Source organism: Botryllus schlosseri, chromosome 15 (genome assembly GCF_051294905.1).
Source record: "Botryllus schlosseri isolate E-star chromosome 15, Bs_hap1, whole genome shotgun sequence".
Lineage (NCBI taxonomy): Eukaryota > Metazoa > Chordata > Ascidiacea > Stolidobranchia > Styelidae > Botryllus > Botryllus schlosseri.
Genome location: NC_137250.1, coordinates 432822 through 459520, shown reverse-complemented (window position 1 = coordinate 459520; position 26699 = coordinate 432822). Strand labels below are relative to the sequence as shown.

General features: G+C 40.3%; 2 protein-coding genes across 3 annotated transcripts in view; both read right to left on the bottom strand.

The window, feature by feature from the left end:
• LOC145456841 (vesicular glutamate transporter 3-like) overlaps positions 1-12859 on the bottom strand; it is a 35100-nt gene extending 22241 nt beyond the window's left edge. The window contains exons 1-6 of the mRNA XM_080334967.1: positions 12565-12859; positions 10497-10677; positions 5879-5997; positions 5703-5817; positions 3611-3698; positions 1627-1713 (exon numbers count right to left, since the gene is read on the bottom strand). Coding sequence (XP_080191093.1) covers positions 1627-1713; positions 3611-3698; positions 5703-5817; positions 5879-5997; positions 10497-10677; positions 12565-12713 — 739 coding nt within the window. The 5' untranslated portion in view covers positions 12714-12859. The remainder of the gene's footprint in view (positions 1-1626; positions 1714-3610; positions 3699-5702; positions 5818-5878; positions 5998-10496; positions 10678-12564) is intronic.
• Positions 12860-18618: 5759 nt separating this feature from the next.
• LOC145456838 (ankyrin repeat and SAM domain-containing protein 6-like) overlaps positions 18619-26699 on the bottom strand; it is a 39242-nt gene continuing 31161 nt past the window's right edge. For both annotated transcript variants that reach the window (XM_080334964.1, XM_080334965.1), the window contains exons 15-17: positions 26048-26105; positions 23256-23472; positions 18619-20576 (exon numbers count right to left, since the gene is read on the bottom strand). In XM_080334964.1, the coding sequence (XP_080191090.1) occupies positions 20380-20576; positions 23256-23472; positions 26048-26105 (472 nt within the window). In that variant the 3' untranslated portion in view covers positions 18619-20379. The remainder of the gene's footprint in view (positions 20577-23255; positions 23473-26047; positions 26106-26699) is intronic.

Here is a 26699-nt window from a genome sequence, read left to right as displayed (position 1 = left end):
CCTTGTTTTATGTGTGAATGGGACAGTAGAAATCATTGACTTTAACGTAAGTGGCATATGAGGTAGTTAGTGTCTTACACCAGGCATTAAAATGTTTAAGAGCCTGCTCTTACCGACAGATGTAATGTTGTATTTCCGCCATTAGATATTTAATTGTATCTCACGAAAAAGTTTTTAAGGGCTCTGATCAAATAGAGAGTACGTTCTAAATACAATCACGTAAGGTTTCCTCACTTGAGTACGTTAGTAGGTGTATATGTTGGACCTCAAATCACAACAATCACCAAAACCCCCTCTTTCTTATTAGGAATGGGGATTTGGAAAAAAATACTTGACTCTCTTTCATTGAAGTTCTATCTAAATTTCATGGAAATACTAAGGATCCTGATTATCTGGAGGGTTTTAGTTCAAGATAATCAAACCTCAAATCCAATAAAGTAAGCTGAGAGCTTTGTGGGATGTGTTTCGTGTCATATACGGACCTAAACGGGCATAAACGCCCTCAATACAGCCGTATTTGAGTAAAATTTTCATTCGATTTTGGCGTGATGAATGAATTCTGACGGCAAATTTGGAATAAGCATGGTCAAATTAGGTCAGCACAATTAATCGTTCTAAAAAGTTGAAAAATGTCGATCAGTGTTACCGGAGGAGTCAGTAACGAAGTACTTCTGCCTTTTTGAAGCACTCAAGTAGGTTTGCCTATACTTGCACTACTTCCTCAAGTTTTAGACTACTTTCACATTTACTTGGACAGATTTTTAGGCAAAACTACTCACTTTGTACACTTTGGTAGTAGAAAGTAGTTATGAGAACTGTTTTCATCGCGCTTTGGGGGGAAATTGTCATAAGAACCCTGTGAATTAGCCTACATAGTTGTTGTAATACGGTAAATGAGTATATTTTGGATAATTGGACTTATTTGCAGTGGCATAAATCATTTCTCGTTAGTCGCGTAGATTCATACTGCAATATAGAACTTGCCACCTGCGATCAACTGCGAAAAGTAAGCCAGCCATCGATCCAATCTATTTCTTGAAACTACTTGTTACTTTTCTGATCTTCGTATTCTACTTCCCTGTTTACTGGTTTCGTCTACTTCTACATGCCATTGAGTAGACCTTTACGGTGGTACTTCTACTTCTACTTAAGTAAAAGCGCTGACTACTTTGACCAACATGCGCCGCAAAATGCTGGTTTTTTGAATACTGTTCCAAATCTAGCTCCAGTTGTGGAGTTTGAAAAGTGAATAGTTTCAGTTTTAGTTCTAGTTGCATAATAAAAATAGAAATTAGCTGTAGTACAGTTAGAAAACATGTGTCATCGTTGGGCCTGAATCGTGATACCGGTGTTCTGTTGTGTGATGTTCTTGCATCCATTGCTAGGTAAAAAAACAGACCTAATTCCGGCAAATAAAACTGAATAAGATGCTTCGGAACTGTACCTAGTTAGCTGTTTAAGTTGGTTGTGGATTTTGAAAGGTCACTAGTTCTAGTTCCAATAGCCTAGGGGTGGGCAGTGCTGCTTCATTCGCGAGCCGCAGTTTGCCCACCCCTGCAATAGAGTATATACTGACCAACTCTGCATATAACAATAGGCCTATATGAAACATAAAGAATTGCTCACCAAAAACATAAAACACTGACGGCCAATTGGCATAGTCGACGAGTAACCCTCCTAGGGGCATTCCGAAAACCGCTCCAGCATAACTGCCTGAAATATAACGAAATCACATGAAAATACCGTAGCGTTACTATGTTGATTTACCGAATCAATCGAAGAGATTGAATGTCATGCAAAAGAGATGTACCTGTGTTACTGATATTTACGTTGAAGAGCTTCTTGTACGTACAGAACTTCAATTTACAATGGAATAACATATTAACATTGAAATGAACCCGAATATATTTTCAGCTCGCACTCGTCAGGGGTAGGGGAGACAGCGGACAAATGTAACTAGAGACAAATGTAACAATCGACCTCACCGCTAGTAGGGTGGATAAATTGCCTTGATATTTTCAGTGTGCATGCGGTATTTATCTCTACTTACATACTTGAAGTTACGTTGAGCTATCAACGCGAAACCCCGGAATTATTTGAAAAAAAAAAACGAAATTTTGGACCCTTGAGTAAATATTTTCTGGTCTGGAATAATTTGTTCAGACGAATACCACATCAAGTGGTTACAACGTAATATAGGTAGCTGAAACAATGTTACCAGTCTACTGGGATGTTAGGAAAACTAGGACTTGTATCGCCTGGAAGGTACCATACTGAGACACTAATCATGATCGAGCGTGTCAGGGGCAATTGTAACACTCTGCCAATTTTGCGCCGTTACAATATCTTTTCAATGCTGAATATCTTTGTTCATGTGTTGGTATAACCATTTATCTACTACCGATGAATCTTGCAACAACCAGAAATTCAATAACAGAACAAATACTACCTTGCCATACCAATTCTAACATAATCATCCGTCGGAACGGCTATACAAAAGTGATGATGTAAATCTTACGGTTCGGTTATTTCCGTGATTCAACCACCCCTTCTCATGTTGATAGATTTTTGGTGTGCCGACCTTCAATGGTCACTTGAACTTGCCATGACTGAATCCGTATCCCCCGACTTTGATCATGGCCCACTTTCATTTTATCATTTGGTGTGAACAATTTATTTTAATTTTGTACAGAACAGAAGAATGCCTTTATAGCTTGGACGCCACAATGCTGTGTTCACGTTTTGCTACACTATCAACGGCCGATTCAACCAAGATACGTTAGCCAGATCGGTTTCGCACCTTCACAGATGACCGATTGACAACCGCTGCACGTTGAATAACAGAACCGTGGTAAAAGAGGCCGAATATGCGTATGGGATATGATGGAATGAATGTGTTTCTCGTACATTGTAAGCTCATGAAAAAGGCACGAAGGGTGATGCTGTATTCAGATGCCAAAATTGCGATGGGGCGTGGCCTGAAAGCGTTCAAAGTTCTCTTTCTTTCGTTTAATGCAATAATACAATTTGTGCTCCCGTTTTCTTAGTTCATTTCGTCTGTTTTTAGTTATAAACAACGCTATTATAATTGCCTCACATGGGTGGTACAATTGCCCCGGGTGCGAGGCGATTGTAACATTTGAGCGGCGATTTTCGCGACTCAAAATTTCCATGATTGATTGTTGATTGAGTTCCAGTTTCGTTTTTATATCAACTATCGAGTTGTTGGCTTCTTTATATACAACTTTGGAGATGAAATTTCCATGAGAAAAACACGTAATGTTTGAAAATACAAAAAGTGTTACAATTGTCCCCGGTCTCCCATAACCGTCAGCTCTGACTATATCAATAAATATTTGATATAGTGAAACGTTTTTCGCGAATACCATTTGAGGATACTCAACGGCATCAAACGCAGCGTAAGGGCGAATACCTCGACCTACAAATTATATGTATACCCTACTTTAAGTAACATTAGTAACCAAAAACCAAAGCCGTTTCATACTGATGATGAAGTTTTTTTTTTAATTTTTGGTTGTCTTGAATCCATGTTGATGACAACTCTCATTAAAGTATCCGAAAATGAAAAGTTATATGTCCGAGTACATACCTGAAAACGATATCGTCGCTAATTTTGATCGCTCCAGAGGGGGCGCCCACTTACTCCATATCCCATGGCAAGCTGGGTACAAAACGCCCTGTAAACGTGTAGTCTGTCACGGAATTACTGAATTCCCACTTTTACAAATCTTGCTCAAGCTAGTAAAACTTATTTCGGCGACATATCGGTATATATTGTACAATTCAAAGGCAACATATTGATAGGGTCTATTTTTTCTCGAGTTCTATTATAATGACCCAAAAAGCAATGTAGCTAAGCAACCTATGGCCAGAATTTCGCACTATAGTGGTTTCAAAGTGATGGTCAGTAATTAAATAATCTTTCGAAGTATTCAAGTTGGTATGTCATGATCAATGCAGTCACCGTCGGCACTCAAGTAGAAGTAGAAGTGGAGATTTACAAGTAAAAAATGAAGTATTCCAGGCTAAGTTTTGCCTAAAAACTGAAATCTCTCAAGTACAAGTAGAAAAAGTCTGAAATCATGAGGAATTGGTGCGAGTAGGCAGAATCTACTTGAATTACTTTGAAAAGTAGTAGTACTTCGTTACGGACCATCTCTGCTGGTTATCTTGATAGAATGCAGCTCCCACTTCTACTTGAACAGTTCTTAGGCAAAACTAATGACTTTTTACACGTCTGATTTTGAGGAGTAGAAAGTAGTTTTGGGATAAGTTTACATGACTTTTATGGGGGAAATCACCATATAAACCCATCGAAATAGATGACTATGACTCATCGTCCAATTTAAATGCAAATGAAATGCCAAAAGTAAGCGAACGCTCGACCAAATATAGTTTTTGAAGCTACGTACTTTTCCAACCATTCATATGCTACTTCCACTTTTCAAAGTTCTTCGAATTCGCTACTTCTATTCTTGTAATTGAGTAGAAAATACCTCGTTACCTTTACCTAACGCCGACTACTTTGACAACCTCAGCCGAAGAGTAATTTGAATTGCCGATGACTAACACGCAATAACAGGTTATTACAAATATGAGCTTTAACACCTATCGAAGACTTGAATAAATTATGAAGGGGATTCTGGTAGACGCCGGGGAATGAAGTCATAATTCTTAGCGAGAGGACGTACACAGGATGAAGCGAGCAGACTCAAAATTATGATTGAATATGGTTCTCAATAATTCATTACCAAACCATCATCAGTACTAAAATCCAGTGCGTCACCACTCGAATTGTGCGAGTTACCAATGTAATTTATTGGCGGTTAACTATAACTACTGTTTTCTGAGTAGTTCTAATGCCAGTTTTATTTTCGGATGTTGAACAGTAATTAGCTCTATTTCTAGTTGTAGTTTTGCATTTAAAAAAGAGTTATTAGTTTCCGAACAACAAGGAAACCCGCGTCGTCGTTTGACGTGAATCGTGATACCGGCGTTCTGTTGTGTGATGTTCTTGCATACATTGCTAGCTCGGAGTCACCACTACTAACAGCCACGGGTGAGCTTTGCTGGCTGAAACCCTCCCATTTAAAATTTCGATCGGGTTTAATGTGGAAAAACGATCCGATTCCGATAACATAAAATTGAATGAGTTGCTTCGGAATTAATTCTAGTTCGTTGTGTTTTAGTTAGTTGCGAATACTTGAAGGTCGCTAGTTCTAGGTTTCAGTTGCTAGTTTCGAAAAGTGAGTAGTCCTAGTTATAGTTGCGATATTTGAAATTGATTAGTTTTAGTACTAGTTGCTAGTTTCGAAAAGTGATAGTTCTGATTCTAATTGAAATTGCGAATTTTGAAAAGTGAGTAGTTCTAGTTTCAGCCCTGTAGTTGTCTCTTGAAAAAGTGAATAGCTCTAATTCTAGTTATAGTTGCAAGTTTTGAAAGGCGACAATATCTAGTTCTAGTTCAAATTTCGAGTTTCGAAAAGTGGGCAGTTCTTGTTTCGAGTTCTGAAATGTAAGTATAGCTCTAGCTCTTGTTCTAGTTGCGACTTTTGAAATGTGAGTATGGTTCTATCTCTATCTCTAGTTGCGACTTCTAAAATTTGAGCAGTTCTAGTTGTAATTGAGCATTCTGAAAATCCATTAGTCTGCACAAGCCTCAGTCATGCTCCTCACCGTACCTCTGCTAATCCTTGTAAAACGCGAACTAACACAAATAACGACCAATGCGACCGCGCTGCCACTGGCAGAAAGAAGTTTAGCACACATGTCGTGAAGATAGCAAGTCCGAACATTCTGCAACAGAAAGATTAATGCATTAATAGTCGGCATGAGACAAAGTTGGCTGTGCAGTTACCTTGTCGCGGATAGGCGCGATGCGAGAAATCCGGCTGGAATTTGTGTGAAGATATATCCCCAGAAAAAGGCGCCGTGCGCCAGACCCTGCGTCTCCGGACTCCAGTCCAAATCAGGAAGCTATGAATTGAAATGGAGCAGCTTGTCGTCACTAACACCTTGGTTTTCAAAGTACTCATCGTCGCTACTCAATTAGAATTACAAGTAGCGATTTACAAGTACGTAAAAAAAGTTAATATTCAGGGCCAGGTGTTGCGTAAAAATCTGAAAACTGTCCATTATAGGTACAAGTTATTTACAATATGGTATTGTTAACGTACGTCTTCTTTTAAGAGGATTTGTTCACTTTTTTGACTTTTTTGAGAATGTCCTCGGAGGACGCCCAAATGTCCTTTTTTTGTTTGAGAATTTTGGTTAAATATAGGGCAAAATTGGACTGCATGAGACACAGTAAATTAGCACTGTACTAACGTTCCGGCGGCTATTTCGGGTACTGAGCCGGAAAGCTGGCCTTTTTTAGTCGGCCAACGGATATTGTGAGAGAAAAACTGTAATTCGGGGTTTGAGCTGGAAAGTTGACTTTTTTTTAGTCAACCGACCACGAAGTGGGAAAACTTTACCCTTTTTTCAAGAATTTTCTCCGGTATTGCAAGTCTAAAAATTTTGAAAAAGTGTCCTCTTTTCTGATTTCCAAAATATGGTAGCCCTACAATATAGATGTTCAAAATAACTTTTTTCTTTTCTTTCACTTACATTTAACGGTTCATTAGGCAACATTACTCACTTTTTATATAGCAGAAACTGGTTTTGGATAGGTTTGCATAATTTCTTTGCGTGTGACGTGAGCTCGATATGATCGGCGAACCAATAATAATAATCTAAACTCTAATCATAACCGCTTTCGTGTCGCGAGCTATGCTATATTCTCTCACACCGGCAGAATCGATAGTTTTGAGAAGCAAAAATAATGATCCTCATTCCGCGAATCATGGGAAATAAGAGATCCGAACGCCACCTGTCATTATATCATTGCTCACAGACGATGAAAATCCATCGATTGCCATCGATTTCATTTACGAATTGACCCAAGAGGATTACACTGTAACCGAATGACTAAATAATGATTGCAACATCATACGACCATCCACATGTAATTGGTAATTGCGATTTTTCGGGGAAAAATGAATGCCATTCACATCTTCGTATGGTTCTCCAATAGGCTTGGCAAAATCAAGTATACCTGAGTGATTTGAATCTGTTCGAGGATTCGACTCCACGACAGTATGAATGATGTCGAAAGTTCAAATATGTAGGCCTACCTTTATGCGAACACAAAGAATACAATGCCAGTTCTACATCACCTCGAAGATAATTTAGTATTTTCCGATTATGCCTATTCATGGCACTATGTGAAAATTCCGTGAGTTGATCATGACTTCACAGATATGTCATTTTCACTAACGTGTGTAGCTTTCAAGAGCTTCTCTTGGATACAGAAATTCAATACTAACTTGAATGGTATATTCATATTGAAATAAACTCGAATATTTTCGGCTGATACTCGTAAGGTGTAGGCTAATCATCAGCAACTAGTAGAGAATTGGAAAAAAGCATTGTATTTAAACAATCGTATCACAAAATATGACGTCACTGGTATGAAATATCGAATCATCGGAGCGAAGAGAGTGCTTGAGCTCGATGTTCTATTTTTAGATGGTACACGAATCCCTGCTGTTGTCATAGGGCTGGGCAAAATCGAATACCAGAGTGATTCGAGTCTAAATCACGTAATATGCTTCGAGTCGAGTCGAGTTATCAAGTATCACTCATTATGGCGTCATAACAGAATGTAATTTGTCAAAGTTCAAATCTTTTATGCGACCACAAAGAATATTATGTCTGTTATCCATCCCATCAAAGATACTTTGGTATTTTTTCGACCATACCGATTTCATTGCACTTGGTGACAATGTTGTGGGATGATCATGACTTCGGAAATGTGCTATTTTCAGTAACGCTCGTAGCTTTGTACTATGTGTTTCCTATACTACGATACGGCCAATCAAGGTTTCAAGGCTTCGACAGTGAAAATTAGTATCAAAACTATAATTCTCGCAGATAAATTAACTTTCAGTGGCGAGGAGCGTATAATTTCAGTACTCGAAAAAAATCGTCTTTTACTACGTGACTAGAATCATTAAAATTAATACTCGATTCGGATTCGAGTACTCGAATCACTGTGCCCAGCCCTGGTTGTCACAGACTTGGTTTGCGTATTTTGACAAAAGTCGACTCCGAGGCACCCAAATGAAAGTTTGAACGGCCTCTCTCGACCACACAAACTCTGTGGTGACGATCATTTTTCGCGCGAACAGGATTATCCAACAAATGTTTACCCATGGCAGAATTCATGGCCTTTGCCTGTTCCGCATCGAGCTTCTGGGGATGAGTCAAGGGTGAGAGCCTTTCGCGAACATGATGAGCGTGTTCTACTAAAACTGGAGACATGCTGTTTATTGCGGTCCTGCAAACGTTGTTTCGTTTTTCCCCCGTAGCCGTAATCACAGTGGGACTTATTTTCATAAACTGCATTACTTCGTTGAACGGTAGGGATGACGTCTTTACGTGTTGGACGGAACAGTTGCCTTGTAGTACATGTTTCGTGTGATGCGATACTTCCAATCGAAGTTTACAGTTTTCCACAGTGAAAAATAGTATCGAAACCTTAATTCACATTGATAGATTAACAGTTCAGTTCATTGTGAATGATTTTTTTTCCTCTGGTGGAAAGGAGCGTATCATTTTGGTCCTCGAAAAATCATGTCTCACTAGTCGACGCAAATCATTATAATTCATTCATACTGGATTCAGGTTTGAGCACTCGAATCATTGTATCATTGTGCTTTGCCCTATTAGCAAATTGTCAGAAATAGTTGCATGTCGATGCACACAAAGCAGACCACAGTCCACATCGTCAATACCGATATATGCATTATAATGGGATGCGTAACTTGAGTATTGATCTCTTGCGGCCGTCTCTGACGCTTTTAGTTAAATTTGCGTCCGCTTTTCGACAATATTTACTGTAAATACAAGGCAAGGAATATTTGCTACATTATCTGAGGCGAGGTGTAGCCGGCACGCTAACTACTATATTATTCAAGAAGGTCAACGCAGTAAATTCCTTATTATTTATTGATTCGCGGTTTCCTTTTACATCTGATTTGCGTTTTCTTTTCGTGGACTGGCAGTGCGAATATTATACTCTTGCAGACGGGCTTATCATTGAAATCATGAATATAGATACACTGTAACATAGTAGACATATTCGTTTGAATATGTATTCTTCCTATAGCCACTAATAGTTAATTTATCAACGAGAATTATAGTTTCGATGTCTTGAAACATCCATTGTCGTGTTGGGAACATGTAAGACAAAGCTACGCGAGTTACTGAAAATGACATATATGTAAAGTCGTAACGAACCCTCAGCATTGTCACTAAGTACAACAAAATAAACATTTAAAACACGAGAATATCTTTAATGTGATGAAGAACTGGCATTATATTGTTTGCGGTCGCATAGGGTACATTTTGGATTTTTAAGTCATTCATACTGTTATGGGGTGAATTCGAAGTCTAATCCTCAATTCAGAATCGAATCAATCTATTTTTCAGCTCTAGCCTAGTTACCGGAGTGTGCTATGGTGTCTACTAGTCATTCTCTATTTGTAGTTATGGGACAATTTTGGAGCTATAATTATTTTTTTGTGAATCACGGTCGATAAAGTTAGACATAGGCTATTAGCCAATGCATGCATTGCATACCCACGGGTAATGTCCAGTACAAACAGGCCACGAAATCTACAGGGAATGATTTGCGATATGGCGCCCTTTGCAGAAATAGAACAGTGATTAAAACACAGAAGCACAGATGGTCTACTTGGCAGTTTTAAGATTTTGAAGCAAAACTAGGACTACAATACTTACTTTATTACTTACTTGTAAATCGCCACTTCTACTTGTGCTTGAGTAGAAATTGGAGGCGTTACTTCTACTTCTACTTGAGTACAGACGGTGACTACTTTGAACATCGCAGATTTTCTATTTGTTACAACTTACAAATGTTGGGATTCAACCTTTCTAGTTTATTTCATGTCCAAGCACAGTGATAGCTGTAAAGCTCTTCAGATAAATGCTGTGATGTTTTAAAAATGCGACTCAAGCTAGACGCCATATTTTTTTAAATATAGGCTGAATAGATCGAGGTCATCGATACTGGAGCAAGATATCGATTTTATCGGCATCGGCTAAAAAAATTAAATAGCTGTCAGGCTCTACACACTATATATATATATATATGTTACAATAGATCAGCGGTGTTACGTCATTGTTAAAATTTTCCTCCACCCCTCTCAAATTTCCATGTATGCAAATTAACTTACAATCACTCTCGAAATGAAATGAATGAAACGCAATCTCTGTGTCTTAGGATATTTCTGGATATAAGTTGAGTGAAATACTAACAAATGGAGCTGAGCACAGTGATTAGAGTAGCCTACTCGATTTTGCCCAGAACTGCTATCAAAGGCGATTTCGTTCTAAAAAACAACACCCACCATCACAATTTTCGATCCGTTTTCGTCATACGTCGTGTAATTGTTGGACATCCTCACCATTGCCACGCCCAGATTACATCTCATGCCGAATGTGATGCAAAAGCCGATTCCGTTCAGTATTGCGAGCTGGTATCGTATCGGAAAGCGCGCGCAAGAAGACGCTCTTCGTAATAGATTGATTCTGCGTCAAACCAATATGAACAGTGTATAAAAACAGTTATTTCCTCTCGGGGAAACAGCAGTAAAAGTAATCCATTATGTAGGCGATCCGTCGCGGGGAAGATGTGTAGGAGTTGGTGATACGTAGAATTCAATTTTGTTTCACCATTCATACCGACCAGCGATTCATTTGAGAAGGTTGTTCTTGTTGATTATGTTTATTCGACGATTACAACGCAAGTGCTTTTTTCGGCATGTCCAGGTTACCATACGTCGTCTTTTAAGAGGATTTGTCCTGTTTTTTCGATCAATTAAAAGTGACCTCGGAGGACGCCTAAATGTCTTTTTTTTGGGAATATGTCCTCTTTTATATAAAAACGTAATAAAATGCCACCAAGAGCTCGACGTCCACGCAGCGTACGACAGAGCTTCGCAAAAAAAAACGGCCAAAACGGAGGTCGAGTCGGACTGGTGACCTTTTTTCTAGTCAACACCATGAACATATTGTAACAAAGCGGGAGTCGGGTAAAAGTGACAACCGGTTTTTAGTCTAGTCAACACAGGTACTATATTGGTCGAACATTTTTAAAATTAACCATATTCATTTCCGGTATTTCAGCTTTCAAAGTTTTTAAAAAGTGTCTTCTTTTTCGGATCTCTAATTAGGTCAACCCTACTTTATCTAGTGGGCGGGCATTAGCGTACATTACAAATCTTGTGATTTCTTTCCTCTTCTTAGCATTTCCGTGGATTTATAGTAGCCTAATGTTTCTTAATCCTTACAAACTTGTCGAACTCTTACGCCAATCTGCGAGCCTTCGGTAACGCTAAATGTCCGACTATAGTCAGAAAAATCGACCACATCACACATATAATACGACACTACAGAACACTGGCGCACAAAATGAACTGTGTACCTGACGTGCAACAGTAGGAGATGGTATACAAGTGTGCGTGAGAAACGTTTCACACTACAGCAGTAGACTACTGTATATCCTTCGGGTGACGTCCGACTTAAGGTTCTGACCATTTTAAAATAATCCACTTCTCAAGTAGGCCTTGATCGGTACTTTCTATTTTTTCTAGTAGACAGGTAACTATTGAGGTGGTAACTAGACCAAATTTGGCATATTTGACAGTTAAATGAAAGCGGTGACTTTTTAATTATATCAGCAACCGTCGACTGTAACTTTTAGTAGGTCTGAAGAGGGTGCATTAGTTCGTCACAAAAATTGAAACGGCTCTTGCCACGACTAAATTAACAAGCCTGTTTGATGTAGGCTATACAACGTGATACCAGAAACTTCTCATATAACACACGGTAACAGAGAAAACTTGGATGCAAAGATTTTTTACCCAGCATTCTAATTTCGCCATTATCTCCTAAACGGCTTTATCGACAACTAAACTAACACGCGCGTTTGATGTAGCCTATCTCTGGGAGTTATCCAAGCTGATACCACAAATCATACAAACCCCCGAAACATAGCGAACGTTTGGACGGAAATGATTTTTATAATCAAAGTGTGATGATATCGCCAATATCTGCTAAGCGGCTTTATCCACAACTAAACCATTACTTAATTCTGGGAGTGATACCAGGAATTTAACATGCAAGATTGCGGAACATGGTCCGGAGCAGGATTGGATATCCGGCCCGACTTTTTCATTTTTAGCCGGAGCCGGATCGAAGCCAGATCAGTACTTTTCCTGACACGGCCGGAGCGGGATCGGAACCGGACCAGAGAATTGAAAAACAGGATCGGAGTCGGACTAGCGAATTTGTCGACCCGCTCCGCACTAGAACATAGATGATCCTTGGATATGACCAAGATCTCGTAAGGGTTCACACCACATCAAATTGAAAAACTCAGCTCTAGTGAACACGAGAATAACTTCATAAACTTACTTGAAAATGTAAAGTCTATGATACCATAGTTGCAATTGCATAAATGCGTTTGAAATCGCATTTTCAGAAGGTGCCTGCGATTCGCGGCCCTCGAAACTCTCTGTCCCTTCGTCAGAGGAAAATTTACGATATTGCCAAGAACTCGCCATCCAGCTGCCTCTTCCGCCGAGTTCAGACAAATGAATTCCCCCGGATACAAAATATGATGTCGACCTAGTCTAAACACGCATATGTCGAGCGCGAACGCGGCTTACCCTCGACGAACAGGAGAAAACGCGTGTTTATGAATTAATTATTCATGAGTGAAATTGTCCTTGCGAGAGAATTGATCAACATGCCATCAACGCTGTGTATTTGCTGTTGCGCATGAAGGATGCGACAGGGATATATTAAGTCGTCGCAATCATACAACCTTTCGTCGAAGCCTACTGAATCGATCGTAACAACTGTTGCGAGTCGCTGCAAAGCGTTTATATTGCTATCAAAATATTCCGGGATCGAACACGCCATCTGTGATACAGTCTAATGGCGATTTATGGTCCTGAAAGCGAATATATGCCGGATATTCGCTTTTGATGTCGCCTCCAAGTATTTGTTACGTGGGAGTCATGCGATTGCTATATTTCCGGGAGCTACATCAAAATATAGAATTGACAGACCAAAAGTTCTTGATTTTGAGTCTTGATTGTATTTTCTTATCGTCACGAAATCTTATTGCCTAAATTTTTGTATGCCAATAAATTTACGGCAAATCAATGTGACTTCTGTTCCTCCCTTTCAGCTAGCAGTTCAGAAATGCGAGGCTTCGCTTTGCAAAGTGTCGTCGTACTGTTCACTCAAAAACACAACACCGGTGATACCAATTACAATTATCGGAGATATATTTGGTCTTTCGGAAGGGAAGGGAACCACATACCTTCCACTACGCAAGAAACTGCACACGACGCACCACCACAACCCAGCCACAATACGATTACAGTTCGGGCCTAATTACGTGCAACCCATCATGGCGATGACGGGCGTATCACCACAAGTCATATGTGGGAGTTGCGTGTGACCCGACATCGACAGAAGCCACGAGACTGGCTTTAGGGAATCGCTGGTGTTCCGTGGATCACCGGTTCAGAACCGCTGCATTCGTGTGAAGATCACTTTTGGTAAGAGCATTCTAAAAATTTTCTGATTATAATAAGTGCATTGTAATGGATGGATGAAATCAATTTTCAAGTTCTGTACCACGAGCGAGAAAATTCCATAGGCTACTATCCAATCCATGCAGTACATTGGCCGAAATATGTATCGTCGTTCGCCGAAAAATTGACACGAACGCACAATTTCTGAGACCACTAAACCTTACATTGTTGTGATGTATAGTAAAATTTTCCCAGTCAAGTAGAATGCATGAATTGACATCGACGTAGCGAACTTATGGACTGGATTTTAGGAGATATTTCAGGAAATAAAGAATGAAGCTTAGTACTCTTCACTGCTCATGTTACGGGCACAGGAGTTACTTTCGATTGTCTGAAAAACTTCAATTCCTGGTATAAACGAAAGAATCGAGTCTTGAAGCTATTGTTTCACAGTGTTCGTAGCCTCCAATGCAATGAACGGTGTTGCAAAAGTTCAGTGCACTGTGCAGTGCATACAATATTATTGGAATATATAGTCATATTGAAAAAAAGCCAAATATTTTCGGCTGACACTCGTCAGCGACGTCAGGGGTAGGCTAGTCGTCAGCAACTAGTAGAGATTTAAAAACAAATTTGTATATCAACAATCGTATTACTTGGAGGTACAGAACTTCAATACACAATACGTCCGTCCTCAAGATTACCGGGCCGCGACCTGACCTATCGATCTCGCCTTCCGTGTCATGCCACCTCATTTTTGTCGCTTGCTTTTCTATATATCATCCTGTTCAACTTTTCATTCAGTGTGCATGCCTCCACTTTACATCGCCTAGATCGGTGGTTCTCAGCCTTTTTTTAGACACGCCCCCCTTTATGATAGTGAAAAATTTCGCGCGCCCCTTATTGTCATATCACAAAATCCAACCGGGATGCTAGCGACCCCAACAGATTGTTTGATGGCATGGAAGGTTATGACTGTTGATTAGAGAATTCAAAAATATGAAATTCGGTCTATATATAGAGAAACACGTCAGAATTGGAGAATATTTTTTTTCAGTTGACGGCTTCTTCGCCCCCCCCCCCCTTCATATGCTTTCACGCCCCCAGGTTGAGAACCACTGGCCTCTGAGACCAAGGTGGGTGTCTGATTTTCAGGATTACTTCAAATCGTTTCGACACCTTCGTATCGTTTCATTGTATCGCAATTTTTGTGGTGTATTGAACTGATAAAAATTCCTAATCGACTGAAACAAAACTATTGAATAGTAGCCTACTCCTCATGGGCAATCGTCAGCAACTGGCCGAGTACGATTGTGAATATAGGCCTACAATATTTCTCTTCATTCTCTACCACATGCTGACGTTCTGTAGGCCTACTTCCAATACTATACTTATAGCGCTGGTAGTCGCATTGTGTTGCCAATGATTTATTTCCATCGACAAGATAGCGCAATGGTGAAGCGTTTGGCTTCTTGATCGGTAGGTCGTGGGTTCGATTCCCGGGACAAATCAGACCAAAGACCCGATTGGTAACACTGGTATCCATGGCTTCCCTGCTTGGCGCTCATGCATATCTGCGATAGCATGGAGGGATGGTGCAAGACTTACAAGGCTATATCTGCACCTTCTTTGTCCAGCGGCATATGCACATTATGCACTCATAGTGTAGGCTATGCATATGCGCAGATCGTGTGTATGTAGGTAGGCTATATCATGGGTCTGTATATTTGCCGCAAAAACATCAAGGACAACAACGAACTACGTCCTTCCTTCCCTGGACAACGAATATAGTTCCAGCGCCCCCTACCCACTGGCGTAAGCAGCATGTGCTGCCGCCCTTGGCTCCCCCTTAAAATGCCGCCCCCCCTAAGTAGACCGCAGCATATTTCGACATAGATTCAAGTTCAAGCAATCTTGTCAATAAAAATAAATACAAATAAAAAATGCCGCGTCTCAGCCTCACCGTCTCAACGTTAATAAGGCCAAAAATAATAAAGACAAGAAATAGCGAACGAATGTATTGTGCAAATAGAAAATCAATAGCCGCCTCAAAGCGAGATCAGCAATAATATCCTCAAATTCAAGTTTTAGAACGTAGTCTCTTTCTATATACAGAATGGATAGAGCTGATAGCCGATCATCATTCATGGTAGAACGTAAATCAGACTTGATCAGTTTGAGCTTTGAGAAGCTCCTCACACAGCTCGCAATTGAAACACCAATGGTCAGATAAAGTTTCAGACACGAGCATAAATAAGGAATCGAATCAAGTAGCTTTGCATTAACTAACCACTGTAAAACTTCAAACTCTGTTGCACCACGATCAAACGTGGTTTCACTGCTCCGCACCAACCTCTTAACCCTTTTAAAATCTCAAGTTGAACAACTTCATATGATTATATCTTAATTTGTGTTCGTCCTAGAGGCCTCATATTGGTTTGTACGAAAAGCTAGCAATCTTCTGATTTATATGATCCCTAATTCGAAGGTATAAGACATGAGAATTTTCGCAGCTAACTCCAGCTTCTAAAAGCGCTGGTGAATAAATTGTGACTTTCGCTTTGCAGCAGCGCGTGGGAATTCAAAAACCCAAACATATCATTTAAGTGGTATATGCCGGTAAACCTAGTTTCAGCTTCAAGTTTAAATCTGTCCAAAGCTTGAAACATGCATCGTCTAACTTCTTCAACAACACTGATGAGGCCAGCATCTTCTGATTGTTCGTCAGGCATTCTCCTTTTTCTGCGAACTCTCCGAACAACCGGCCTTGACGGCTATTTCGGAGTGGCTCCGTCGCCATGTTAACATATTAATTCGTGTTTTTGGAATCAGCGCGACACTAGCTTTCGATCAGATCGGGTCAGACCAAAGACTCGAAAACTGGTATTCGCGGTTATCCCGCTAGGCGCTCAGCAATCACGGAGGAGAAAAAACGGGGTGCAGTCTAGATGACCTTACTATAAGGTCCGTATCGCATCTCCGTCGTCAAAGCATCTCGATGGTGCAGGCGAAAAAGAATACCATCTCTCTCTCTCTCACTCACTGCGCAGCCTCATTTTGCCGCCCCCCCAGGAGCCTGCCGCCCCTGGCGCAGAGCCAGAACCGCCAAGTCGCTGCTACGCCACTGCCCCTACCCCCCCCCCATCACGCCTAAATCGAACGAAAGTTGTTTTGCACATATTACAGCTAATGCCGAGGCGGACCCAGCTGGTGTATTTATTATTATTATTATTATCATCATCCTCGTCATATGGGTTTAAATTTTGATAAGAGTAATCTCATTTTAAAATCTCAAGTCTCCATGTCCCGTACTGTCAAGTTCGTTTCTGCCGTGAGTCAGAAGCCTTGTCACGGTACTGAATAGACGTTTTATCAAATATGAGCAGGGAAGAACAACGACGAAAAAGTCAACCCAATTTCAGTCATAGTATCTCTATTTGATTTAATTGTGTATCCAGGACGATTGATTCGAGATATTGAACTTCAGTTTGAACTCAAAATTTTTCAACCTACACTACAATGTAATAAAAGCTCCTCAATCATTTCATGCTCTGAAACTTTGCAGAACGTATTGATCCTTCGTTAAGGAATTTCTAATTGGAATATATCCCGGAATCAAACCACCATATCGTTGTACAGTTTTCTAAGATGATTGATTTATGCTTCACCGTCAAAATCGGATATTCGAGCTGGGCCAGCAGCTCATGCAAGACTGAGAATTGAAACAGTTCACGTCTCGCAAAATTTCGGTGAAATATCACGGGCTTATATCACTGAATCCGGACAGTGACGATTTCGTCTTTATCAGGTTTCATTATTACTAAGAACGGAAATATTCTACTCATAAATTTTTGAGAATATGCCGTCAACGCGTCAAATAGGCCTACATGGGATATTGCTTCTCGCAATATGAACGTCGTACCGAAGGCCTCGGTCGCAGCACTGTGGATAATCCACGATCGTTTGAAGCAGCGAATAAATTCATACAAGGCAGCTTCTGAAGACGCAATCACACCTTGCAGTGACCAATAAGTGCTTAAATACTTCGTAGTTCCCACCTTCTCACAGCACACAATAAACCACCATTGATGCGCAGGATCAACATTGTCAAGTAACAATCGACTTTTCCGGTACAGCTGATTAAATATAGACGGACGACCCTATCTTACCCCAAGTGAATCGATTTGGCACATTTACTACATATTTAGCTGCTTTATTTATCCACCGTTTCAACACTACGGAGCAGTTGCCTTTTAAGCCTGCATCGCCCTCATTTGCTTTCAGGGCCCCCCTGCCGCCCGATTTTATAGCCAGCGCCCCCCAATCGCCCATTTCATTGCCCCTTCACGCTCGCCAACGCCCCCAGGGGGGCGCTAGCGCCCCCTTTGGGTACCACTGTTCTAGAATGTATACTTTCTATGATGACGTAGCCTCTACGTTGCGCGTGGTACCGAGATTTCGCGAGATTCTGGCTGTGCGCCAATAGGACTCGGGGTTGAAATACAAGTAGTCCAGCATGGAAAGGGGTCTGGGAATGCCAAGGCCACTGAGGTGTGTGCATGGGATTTTCCGCATTGTGTGACGGATGTAGCTCGTATTGTGTTAAATAACTTTAGATTATGTCATTATCATATGGACTGCTGATGTAGACAATAGGGTGCAAATTTTCGCAGCTATTTTATAAAAACGTTAGGTTGGCTGAAAAACCATGGCACGCTCTATTTGGCTCCATTCCAACGAACAGACGTGAAGCTATCGGAGTCCAAACGCTTTGCATGAAATCTTCACGGCTTTTCTGTGAGCTTCTCGCAGGCTATCCTAGATGTTTTTTATCAATAAATCTATAGAAGGAAACATTACAACGCTCATTTTGGACAACACTACTGCACACGCCTCGTCACAGCAACATTCGACAGATGGACAAATTTCAAGATCGTTTTTATTTGGGACATGCATGATCATTCCCAAAATGTCGGCATTTAACAAATGATTCTGTATCGTTATCAAGTTGCTGGAAAGCGCAAATTGGGATACAAAAGACGCACCGTAAGTTACATTTCCTTACTTTGAAAACAGGCACTGTTATTGATTATATCTGTAGTTGTGATGAGCACAAGTTCAAACTGATTGCTGGCACCCCAAAAACTGACAGTTTAAAAGTCATAAACAGATATGCCGTCATTGTAAGGCAGTGGTTACAAACGTTTTTATGGTCGCCATCCAATTTTTGATTAGAAAATGGTAATTTGGTTAGCTTAACATTACATAAAAATGGTCAGCACTTAAGTCCAATATGGGAGGCTCATTACCGGAGGTCAGAGTAGTCACTGTTGCTACTTAATTAGAAGTAGCGACGTAATGTTCTACTAAATTACATGTGGAAGTAGCAATTTCAAAGACATATTAAAACAATTTCAAGTAGGTAGAATGTTGGTAGTTTCAAAAAGGTAGAATTGTGTGGCTTGCATACTTTAAGCAGTTCATCGGAGGTGGTTACCTTAGAAATTGCAAAATGCATCTTTGCGACTAGCCCAAAATGGGAACAATAATGCGATGCGTAAGGTGCAATTCACGGAAATATTTTAAACCGTCATGATACAGGGATTATTTGACAGGGTTGTAACGACTCGAGTCATGACTTGAATTGAGTCAATTTGCGTATTGACCTGACTTATACGGCAACACTTTTTAAAAACATTAAAAGCTGCAATATCGGAAAAGAATGTGGTTAAATTTAGAATTTTTCGAGCAACCTGGGTTGACTAAAAAAAAAGGCATCACTTCGACCTCGTTTTTTTTTATGAAATTCTGTCGTACGCCGTGTCGAAGTCTCGTTTTTATCTAGTTTCTAATGGCAATTTTAATACTTTTTCTACAAAGAGGACAAATTCCGAAAAAAGAGGACATTTAAGCCTTCTCCAAGGATACTTTCCATTCATTGAAAAAAGAGGACAAATCCTCTTAAAAGATGAGGTATGGTAATCCTATTCCAGACAGTTTATGTGACTCATTTAAATCCGTATATCAGGACCGATATTTAAAAAATATGCGTAGAAACCATTTTTTTCCGCTCGAATAAACATGTCTAGAGTGAGAAAAATGAGCATATTTTGAATCCGAGGCCTTACATTTCACCCAAGAGTTTCACAGAAGTTATTTGAACTGACAATGAATAGTAAACCCGATGACTTGGACTCTGGTCTCAAAACTAAGAATCGGTGCTCAACTGAAAATGTCTCGACTTGACTCGAGTCAAAACGATCAAGTCAAACGAACTTGTCACAGCCCTGCCATTTGGCACAGTTGCCGTGACAATTTCGCTCAGAAAAATGATGAACCCACAAACTAATGTGAAAGAAAGTACTTTTGTAGGAAAAAATTGTTCACAAGTGCAAATAGTCGAAAACACTTGAACAAGTGTTACAAGGAGGTAAAACTCATAAAGTACTTTAAAATAGTTGGAGTACACCGTCTCTGACCGGTGATCACATCTGCTCTTACTTGGAAAAATAAGATAAAAATTTGCGTCCTCAGGATAAAGGCAAACTATGGTCGGATTGAAAAGCACTGTTCCAAGGCATCAACGGAGATGATATGAAAATTTGTGTCACCATTTCACAGTGTTCAAAATTCTCCATCAAAAAATTTGCGTAAACACTCCATATTTCACTGTGGATTCTTGTCACCAGCCCACACGCTTCGTTTTGATTTGGTTGATTGCGTCCAGAATCCGATGTCGTGCCGTTTCTTGTAAAATTCCCAATTCGCTCAGATCTCCGTTGTCCATGGTTAAGAATGTGCTCATGTCCACTTCCTCTTTGGCGAATATGGGACAGTAGTTCTCCAGAGATAACTTTTGAAGGATTTCAGGGAGGTCATCTGAAAAAGAACTCAACTTTAAAATGGATGACTGATGATGCAAACTTGAATACCAAATCATTCTAGTTGCATAATGTGACTAATTAGAGCAACAAGCGGCCGCAACGTCATATTTTGCAGCCCGCAGTTTGATTTTTGAGATTTTGGAAAAACGCTTAGTAAAGCATTTTGAAATACTGAAATTGAATCAGTTTCAAAATATTGTTGCTATCAGTGGCGTATCCAGGGGGGGGGGGTTTAGGGGGTCGGACCCCCCCCCCTTTTCAAAATCCTAAAAATTGGTGTCAAATATAGCCTCTAATATTTGCTAATTTATTAGTTTAACATATTCGTTTTTACGTATGAGAAGGCGAATATGGCGTCTTAATGTTATTTAAGGGGACTAAAACCCCTAAAAAATATTGGAATTATGCGCCGAATTAGTCGAAGGGATAAAATAGGTCATTCTATTTCGCTAATTCCATACGAATTCTGCGCTTGTTCAGCTACATTTCAGCTGTGGCAGTTGCTGACGTGCTCAACTTTCTTCCCTCGATTTCTCTCTCGCCTTGCTAAAACGAGAGACGCATTTTAGGAAAATCTAATCTAATTGGCCGACGCGATACTTAATTGCAAAGACGAAGTTGTCGGCAATCAACATCGCCCGCGAATTCGATGCACCTGCTCGCCTTGAAATCCTAATTAAGAATTGCACAGCGTGTTGATTGATCAGCGAGACGCAGACATGGCGGCACCAGTACGACAATGCTGTTCTCAAATCCACATTGTCTTCGCGATTATTGGCGAGAAACGGCCTACGATTGACATTCACATTTCAAAATACAAGCCTAGCAATCCACGTTCCCGATTGTTAGGTGGCTTGCTGTCGTCCAAATACAGGCGTATGTTGTCGCTGAACGGGAGAATTGAGTAGGCCTAGTAGTGAAGTTAACCTAATTATATCGGCTGGCAAGTTTCTCTGTCGATCAAGTTATTAGCCCAGTGTGTACTCTGTATTGATTGACTGACTTGCGTGCTTGCAATTAAGGTCTAATTATGTTCGCGCGTACTACACGCTCAGCCATCGAAAAGCACACGTTCGTGTACGACGTACACTGTTCACACCACACCTCTCTGTGGCGATCGCGATCGCCCTCGTTTATGATACCGCCCTATTCCGCGCTTGTTCGTCCGCTGCGATACTACCGGCCGTGCGCATAATATCGTCAAAACCCAACAAAATCGCGCATCTCTGGCCGCAACTAGGCGCTTGAAGACGTGCGGCGTTTGCCGGCTCATGACTAAATGTGAGCATTTACGAATTTCTTTCAATCATACCTTAAAAGAAACGCGATTTTCAGGCAATGTCTGTATCGTATTCGTACATCTCCCACTCACCGCAAATCTCTATTTATTATTAAACTATAATAATTCGTAAATATTCGCCAAGGTGTGGAGATGAGTAATTGTAATAATGACGTCATAATAGCCAATAATTTCGTAACGCAAACCCCCCCCCCTTTTCACGCTCTGGATACGCGCCTGGTTGCTATTATCCAAAAAATTATTCTCTTGTGCTCAACATCAGTATGGCTCACTGATACGGCCTTGACGATTGACATGCAATGGCCAAGACCGAGAAGCTTAGAAAACGGCTTAGGGCTTTCCCCCAAAAAAGGTAATATCATCTTTCAGATAATATTGTGTCACGCTATCTCCAACATTGATTCCTTAGTCGCTGAAAAGTGTTGTCAGGTATCGTGTGAAACTCACAGTTCAAAATGAAAGTGATGATCATGTTATGTTTGTATTTGTATTTCTTCAATAAAATATCAATTCTTTTGCGGTAACTATGACCGTTGCCCATGGTAGAGAGCATAGCGTTGTACTGACGTCACATTTTACCACATGGTTCCTACTAAACGGTGTGGTCTATTTTGCAGCCCCTACAAAATTTGAAAAGTGACCGAAGAGTCGCTTTTTAGTTGGCGACCCCTGAATTAATGAAAAATGCCCGTTATCCCGTTCCGATCTCATTTTGGCTTTCCCTGAAAATGCTGCAGGAGAACTGTGTCGTACGTAACGAGCCAGACGCGCTGCACAGACATTTGCCATTCTCGTCAATAATCATTATCGTCTTTTTGTTTTGCGTGAAAATTGTGTTTCATGGTTTTGTTCTTTTAACACTGGTCATTTTGTGCACCAGTATTATGAAGTAATGTAGCGGTTAAGTTGGACAACTTGACTATTCTCATCTTATCCAGATTACATCAGATTTAGTATGATAGTTACACATTTTTTTCCCAAGTAGATTAGAATTAGAAAGTCTGGTTTTGCAAAGACTTGGATATTGAGCCAAGTTCAGTTGATATCGACTCAGATTCGATTTTGACAGCACTGGAAAACGCCCATGTACAACACGTTTGGCTCGTTTCGCACGTTACATGTTCTCCTGTGGCATTTTCAGAAAAGCATAAATGAGATTACAATTAAAATAAGAGAGCGAAGACATATTTCACAAATTAGATTGGCATCAGATTACCGACATTTCGCTTCACTTCGTCTAATTGGAAACCCAGAATGATCTAGTTGTCCAAGTCTGTTCGGTGAAAGTTTTATTTTGCGACCAAGCGAAAATTTGGGGTCCGTCAGGTTAGTATGGATTAGGAATCATTCATTTCTGAAATAGCCATCACATACCGTCATCTTTAAACTCGGCGGGTTGTTGCGGACGTTGCTTTCTGACGTGACGCTTCTCTTCCGGCCTTTTCCGTTTGGAAGGGCTGAACGCTTTTAGCCTTGGAGCGGCCACTTCCGAGGACGGCTTGGGAGGAGTCAGCGTGGAGCTGGTGCTTTGAGAAGACATCGTCGAACTGGCTTTGCTGCCTTTCTGACGGTGACTTTTACGTTGCGTGTTCTAAAATCGAAACAACTTCATGTAGCAACAGTGGGTTGAGAGCAGGGATCCCAAAAAAGAGTCGTTACATAACATCGAGACAATATCACATTTTGAAAGAAATATTGATATCGGCCATTAGGGGTAAAAGTGTCGAAGATTTTGGTGACATCAGAACATGTGGTAGAGAGTCAGGATACGTAACAATCTGTGAATGCCAGAATGGGAATATGAATCTATTTCATACAGCCTACAATAATTTGTCAAAGAGTTATTGTAGGTAGGTTAGTGGGAGTAAGAGTTCAATTTCTACTGAAGCGCAAGTACAAGCAGCGATTTTAATAGAAGTAAAAAGGGATGTATTCTAGGCCCTAGTTTTGCCTAAATGAAAGTCAATGAAAACTGTCAACTAGAAAAAAACAAATCGAGTACTTCTTTACTGATCACTTACAGACATCCAGATGCATCCTTTCTTGTTTATTTCATGTCCATTGTCTGCTCATTGTGAATCATAAACGGTCAAATGACACAAATAGGTTGACATGGTATTATACTTAACGTACCGCAATATCCTAACTGAAGCAAGACTGTGTGGGCATTGCATGGTTCTTCTATCAAAAGGCGCATGATAAAAAATTGCGATGTAGACCTGTGGTTCTCAACCGCTGGTCGGCTAGGTATATTAGGATTTTATACCTTAATTTCAAGATGCAAGGTGTTGAAGGCTTGTCTATTGGTTAAATAAATAAAACGTCACATTTTAAACTGATGCAGAACTTCGTGACTTAAGATAAGGCCGGAAACATGTTCAAGTTGTCTCTGGTGACGACATAGGAGCGACTTGCTAAGTACAAGCTGACGCGCTAAACCGCCCAATTTGTACGACCATTTGTTTCCGATTCATTAATTTTTTGGATGGCCCTGCTATTGCAGGGTGTTTTAGTGCGCCGCATTGTACTCGTAGTAGTGGGAAATGAGCAAGATAGCTGGACAAGATGCTTGCTTGATCATACTCCAAAACGCTTCATCTCTGAATATTGTCGAAGAGAAGAAAGTTATTCGACCTGAGCCCCACAGTACAGATGCGATCAGCAGAAAATAATGATGCACCCCGTATAGAAATACCAACTTGGAATCGTGTGCTCGTCACGAAAGAAATTTGTTTCTGGTACGTTTGGGAGATTCCAATTTCTTTCCACTACACCGAAAATCCTGATTAAGGTCAAGAAATAACAACACGCAACAATAATAACAATTGGCCCACCCGAAGATGCATCATCATTTATAACGTGCCGTACATTTTCGAAAACACTCCCTCCCTCAACTTTACCGATGAGTCTGATTGTGTTCGCCGAGAAAGGATAAATGTTTGATAGGAATATATGAAACAACGAATATGAATGACGAAAATTATTCGTGAATCGGAAAAAATCATGGCGCTCTGTGCGATCTCAGCATTTCCCCGTAATTATTCATAACATGATCTCTACGTACCGATTTCGGCGCATATAGCAAGACGCTATGAAAAAACAGATTAGTTCAAGTTCACCAGAAATGAAATCCACAATTTAACATTGGTATTTCGCGTCCAGTTAGTTCATTACGACTATGTCCTGGTATGCGGCCGTAGGCCATATAAGTATTCGAAATGCGGCCATGAATAGCAAAACGATTGGCCACCCCTGCTCTAATACCATACTTGCAGAAAAACGGCTGCATACATTACATTTCGGGTTGATTTCAATTTTTCAAGGTCCACCAAATATTTCTTGGAATTTTATCGGTCCACGAGGTGAAAAAGGTTGAGAGCCACTGATGTAGAGATCATTGTCCGAATAAAGCAACGCGGTTTGTCACCAGCAGTGTACACACAACTTGAGTGTTGTCAGCCAACAACTGCTGCTGTTGAACGTTCTTTTTTCATTCTTCGTAAGCTACTTAGTAAGGACAGACACTTTCTACCCGATAATGTAGGAAAGTATCTTTCGTTGTACAACAACAAATTACAATTATTTCTACCATAATACGTGATGTAACTACTCGAATTCTTTATTTCGTTAAAATGCAAGTTTTTTCATGTAGAAATTTGTCTGTTTTCAATTCAAACCGTTTTTTCTGGTCAAACTACTTCGTAAGGACAGACAGTTCCAACCGCAAATGAAGAAAAGTAGTACAATTTCAACATCATGTGCAAAAACACCTAATTTGCATACGTGAGGTCAAAATTTGTTCAAAATGAAGTTTTTTTACGTCAAAAAATGTCAAAATATTGAATTTTAGGTAAAAAAATCACGCTAGTAATGACTTAAAATTTCGATATGTGGTGATGGATGCTTGGCTAAGCATGCCATTCAGAATGGCGCCTGATCTGTTTGTGGTCATCACAATATCATTTGAGCTTAACCCGATTAAAAGATTCACATCAAGTTATAACAAGGATTATCAGTTATCAGTTGTAGCGATCACAATAGGTAGGTAAAGAATCAGCAGGTCATCCGTGAATAACCGCTTTGCACACTGTGACAAGTTAATCTCTGTCACTGCATTGTGTATCATTCAAATTGCCAAGCATGCTGGAATTACAATGGAGCCTCACCTCCAATGACGTGAGCTGTTCTGCTGATATCGACGAATGCATTTTCCCTTTGAGAGCGCTGAAAGTTAAAAAAGGCAATCATTTGATCACACAGAAGTGAGATGGAACACTAAATTATAACTATAGCCCAACTGATATCAAATTTTTGAGCCAACACCGATATCTATATATCATATTTATGATAGACGCATACAAAATTATGTCTGACAAAGTTCGGGACCCAATGAGAGAGGAACCTATTCAAGCTATTTTCGATGTGTATAACATCATACTGAGTGATAATCATGACTTGACTGGAGTACCAATTTTGCATTGACTCTACTTGTACTCGAGTCATTGTGTACGACTCGAACCAAGTCATATGACTCGAGACTAGGACGGCCAAGACAGACATTTATTGTAATTTCGAAGAATAGTAAAGTCCCCACATGATTGGTATTTCGTCCATCAATCCTGATACTTGGAAAATAGGGCCAGAAAGTGTTAAGACTGAAGAAAATTACGATATTATAAATGCGAGTCATTCTATATCATTCGAGCGGAGTTGAAAAAAGTGGGTTGAACCGAATTGAGCCGAAAACTGAGCAGTGAACACAATGACTTGGACTCGGACTCGATCCTCTACTTCCTGACTTGGACTCAGACTTGACTC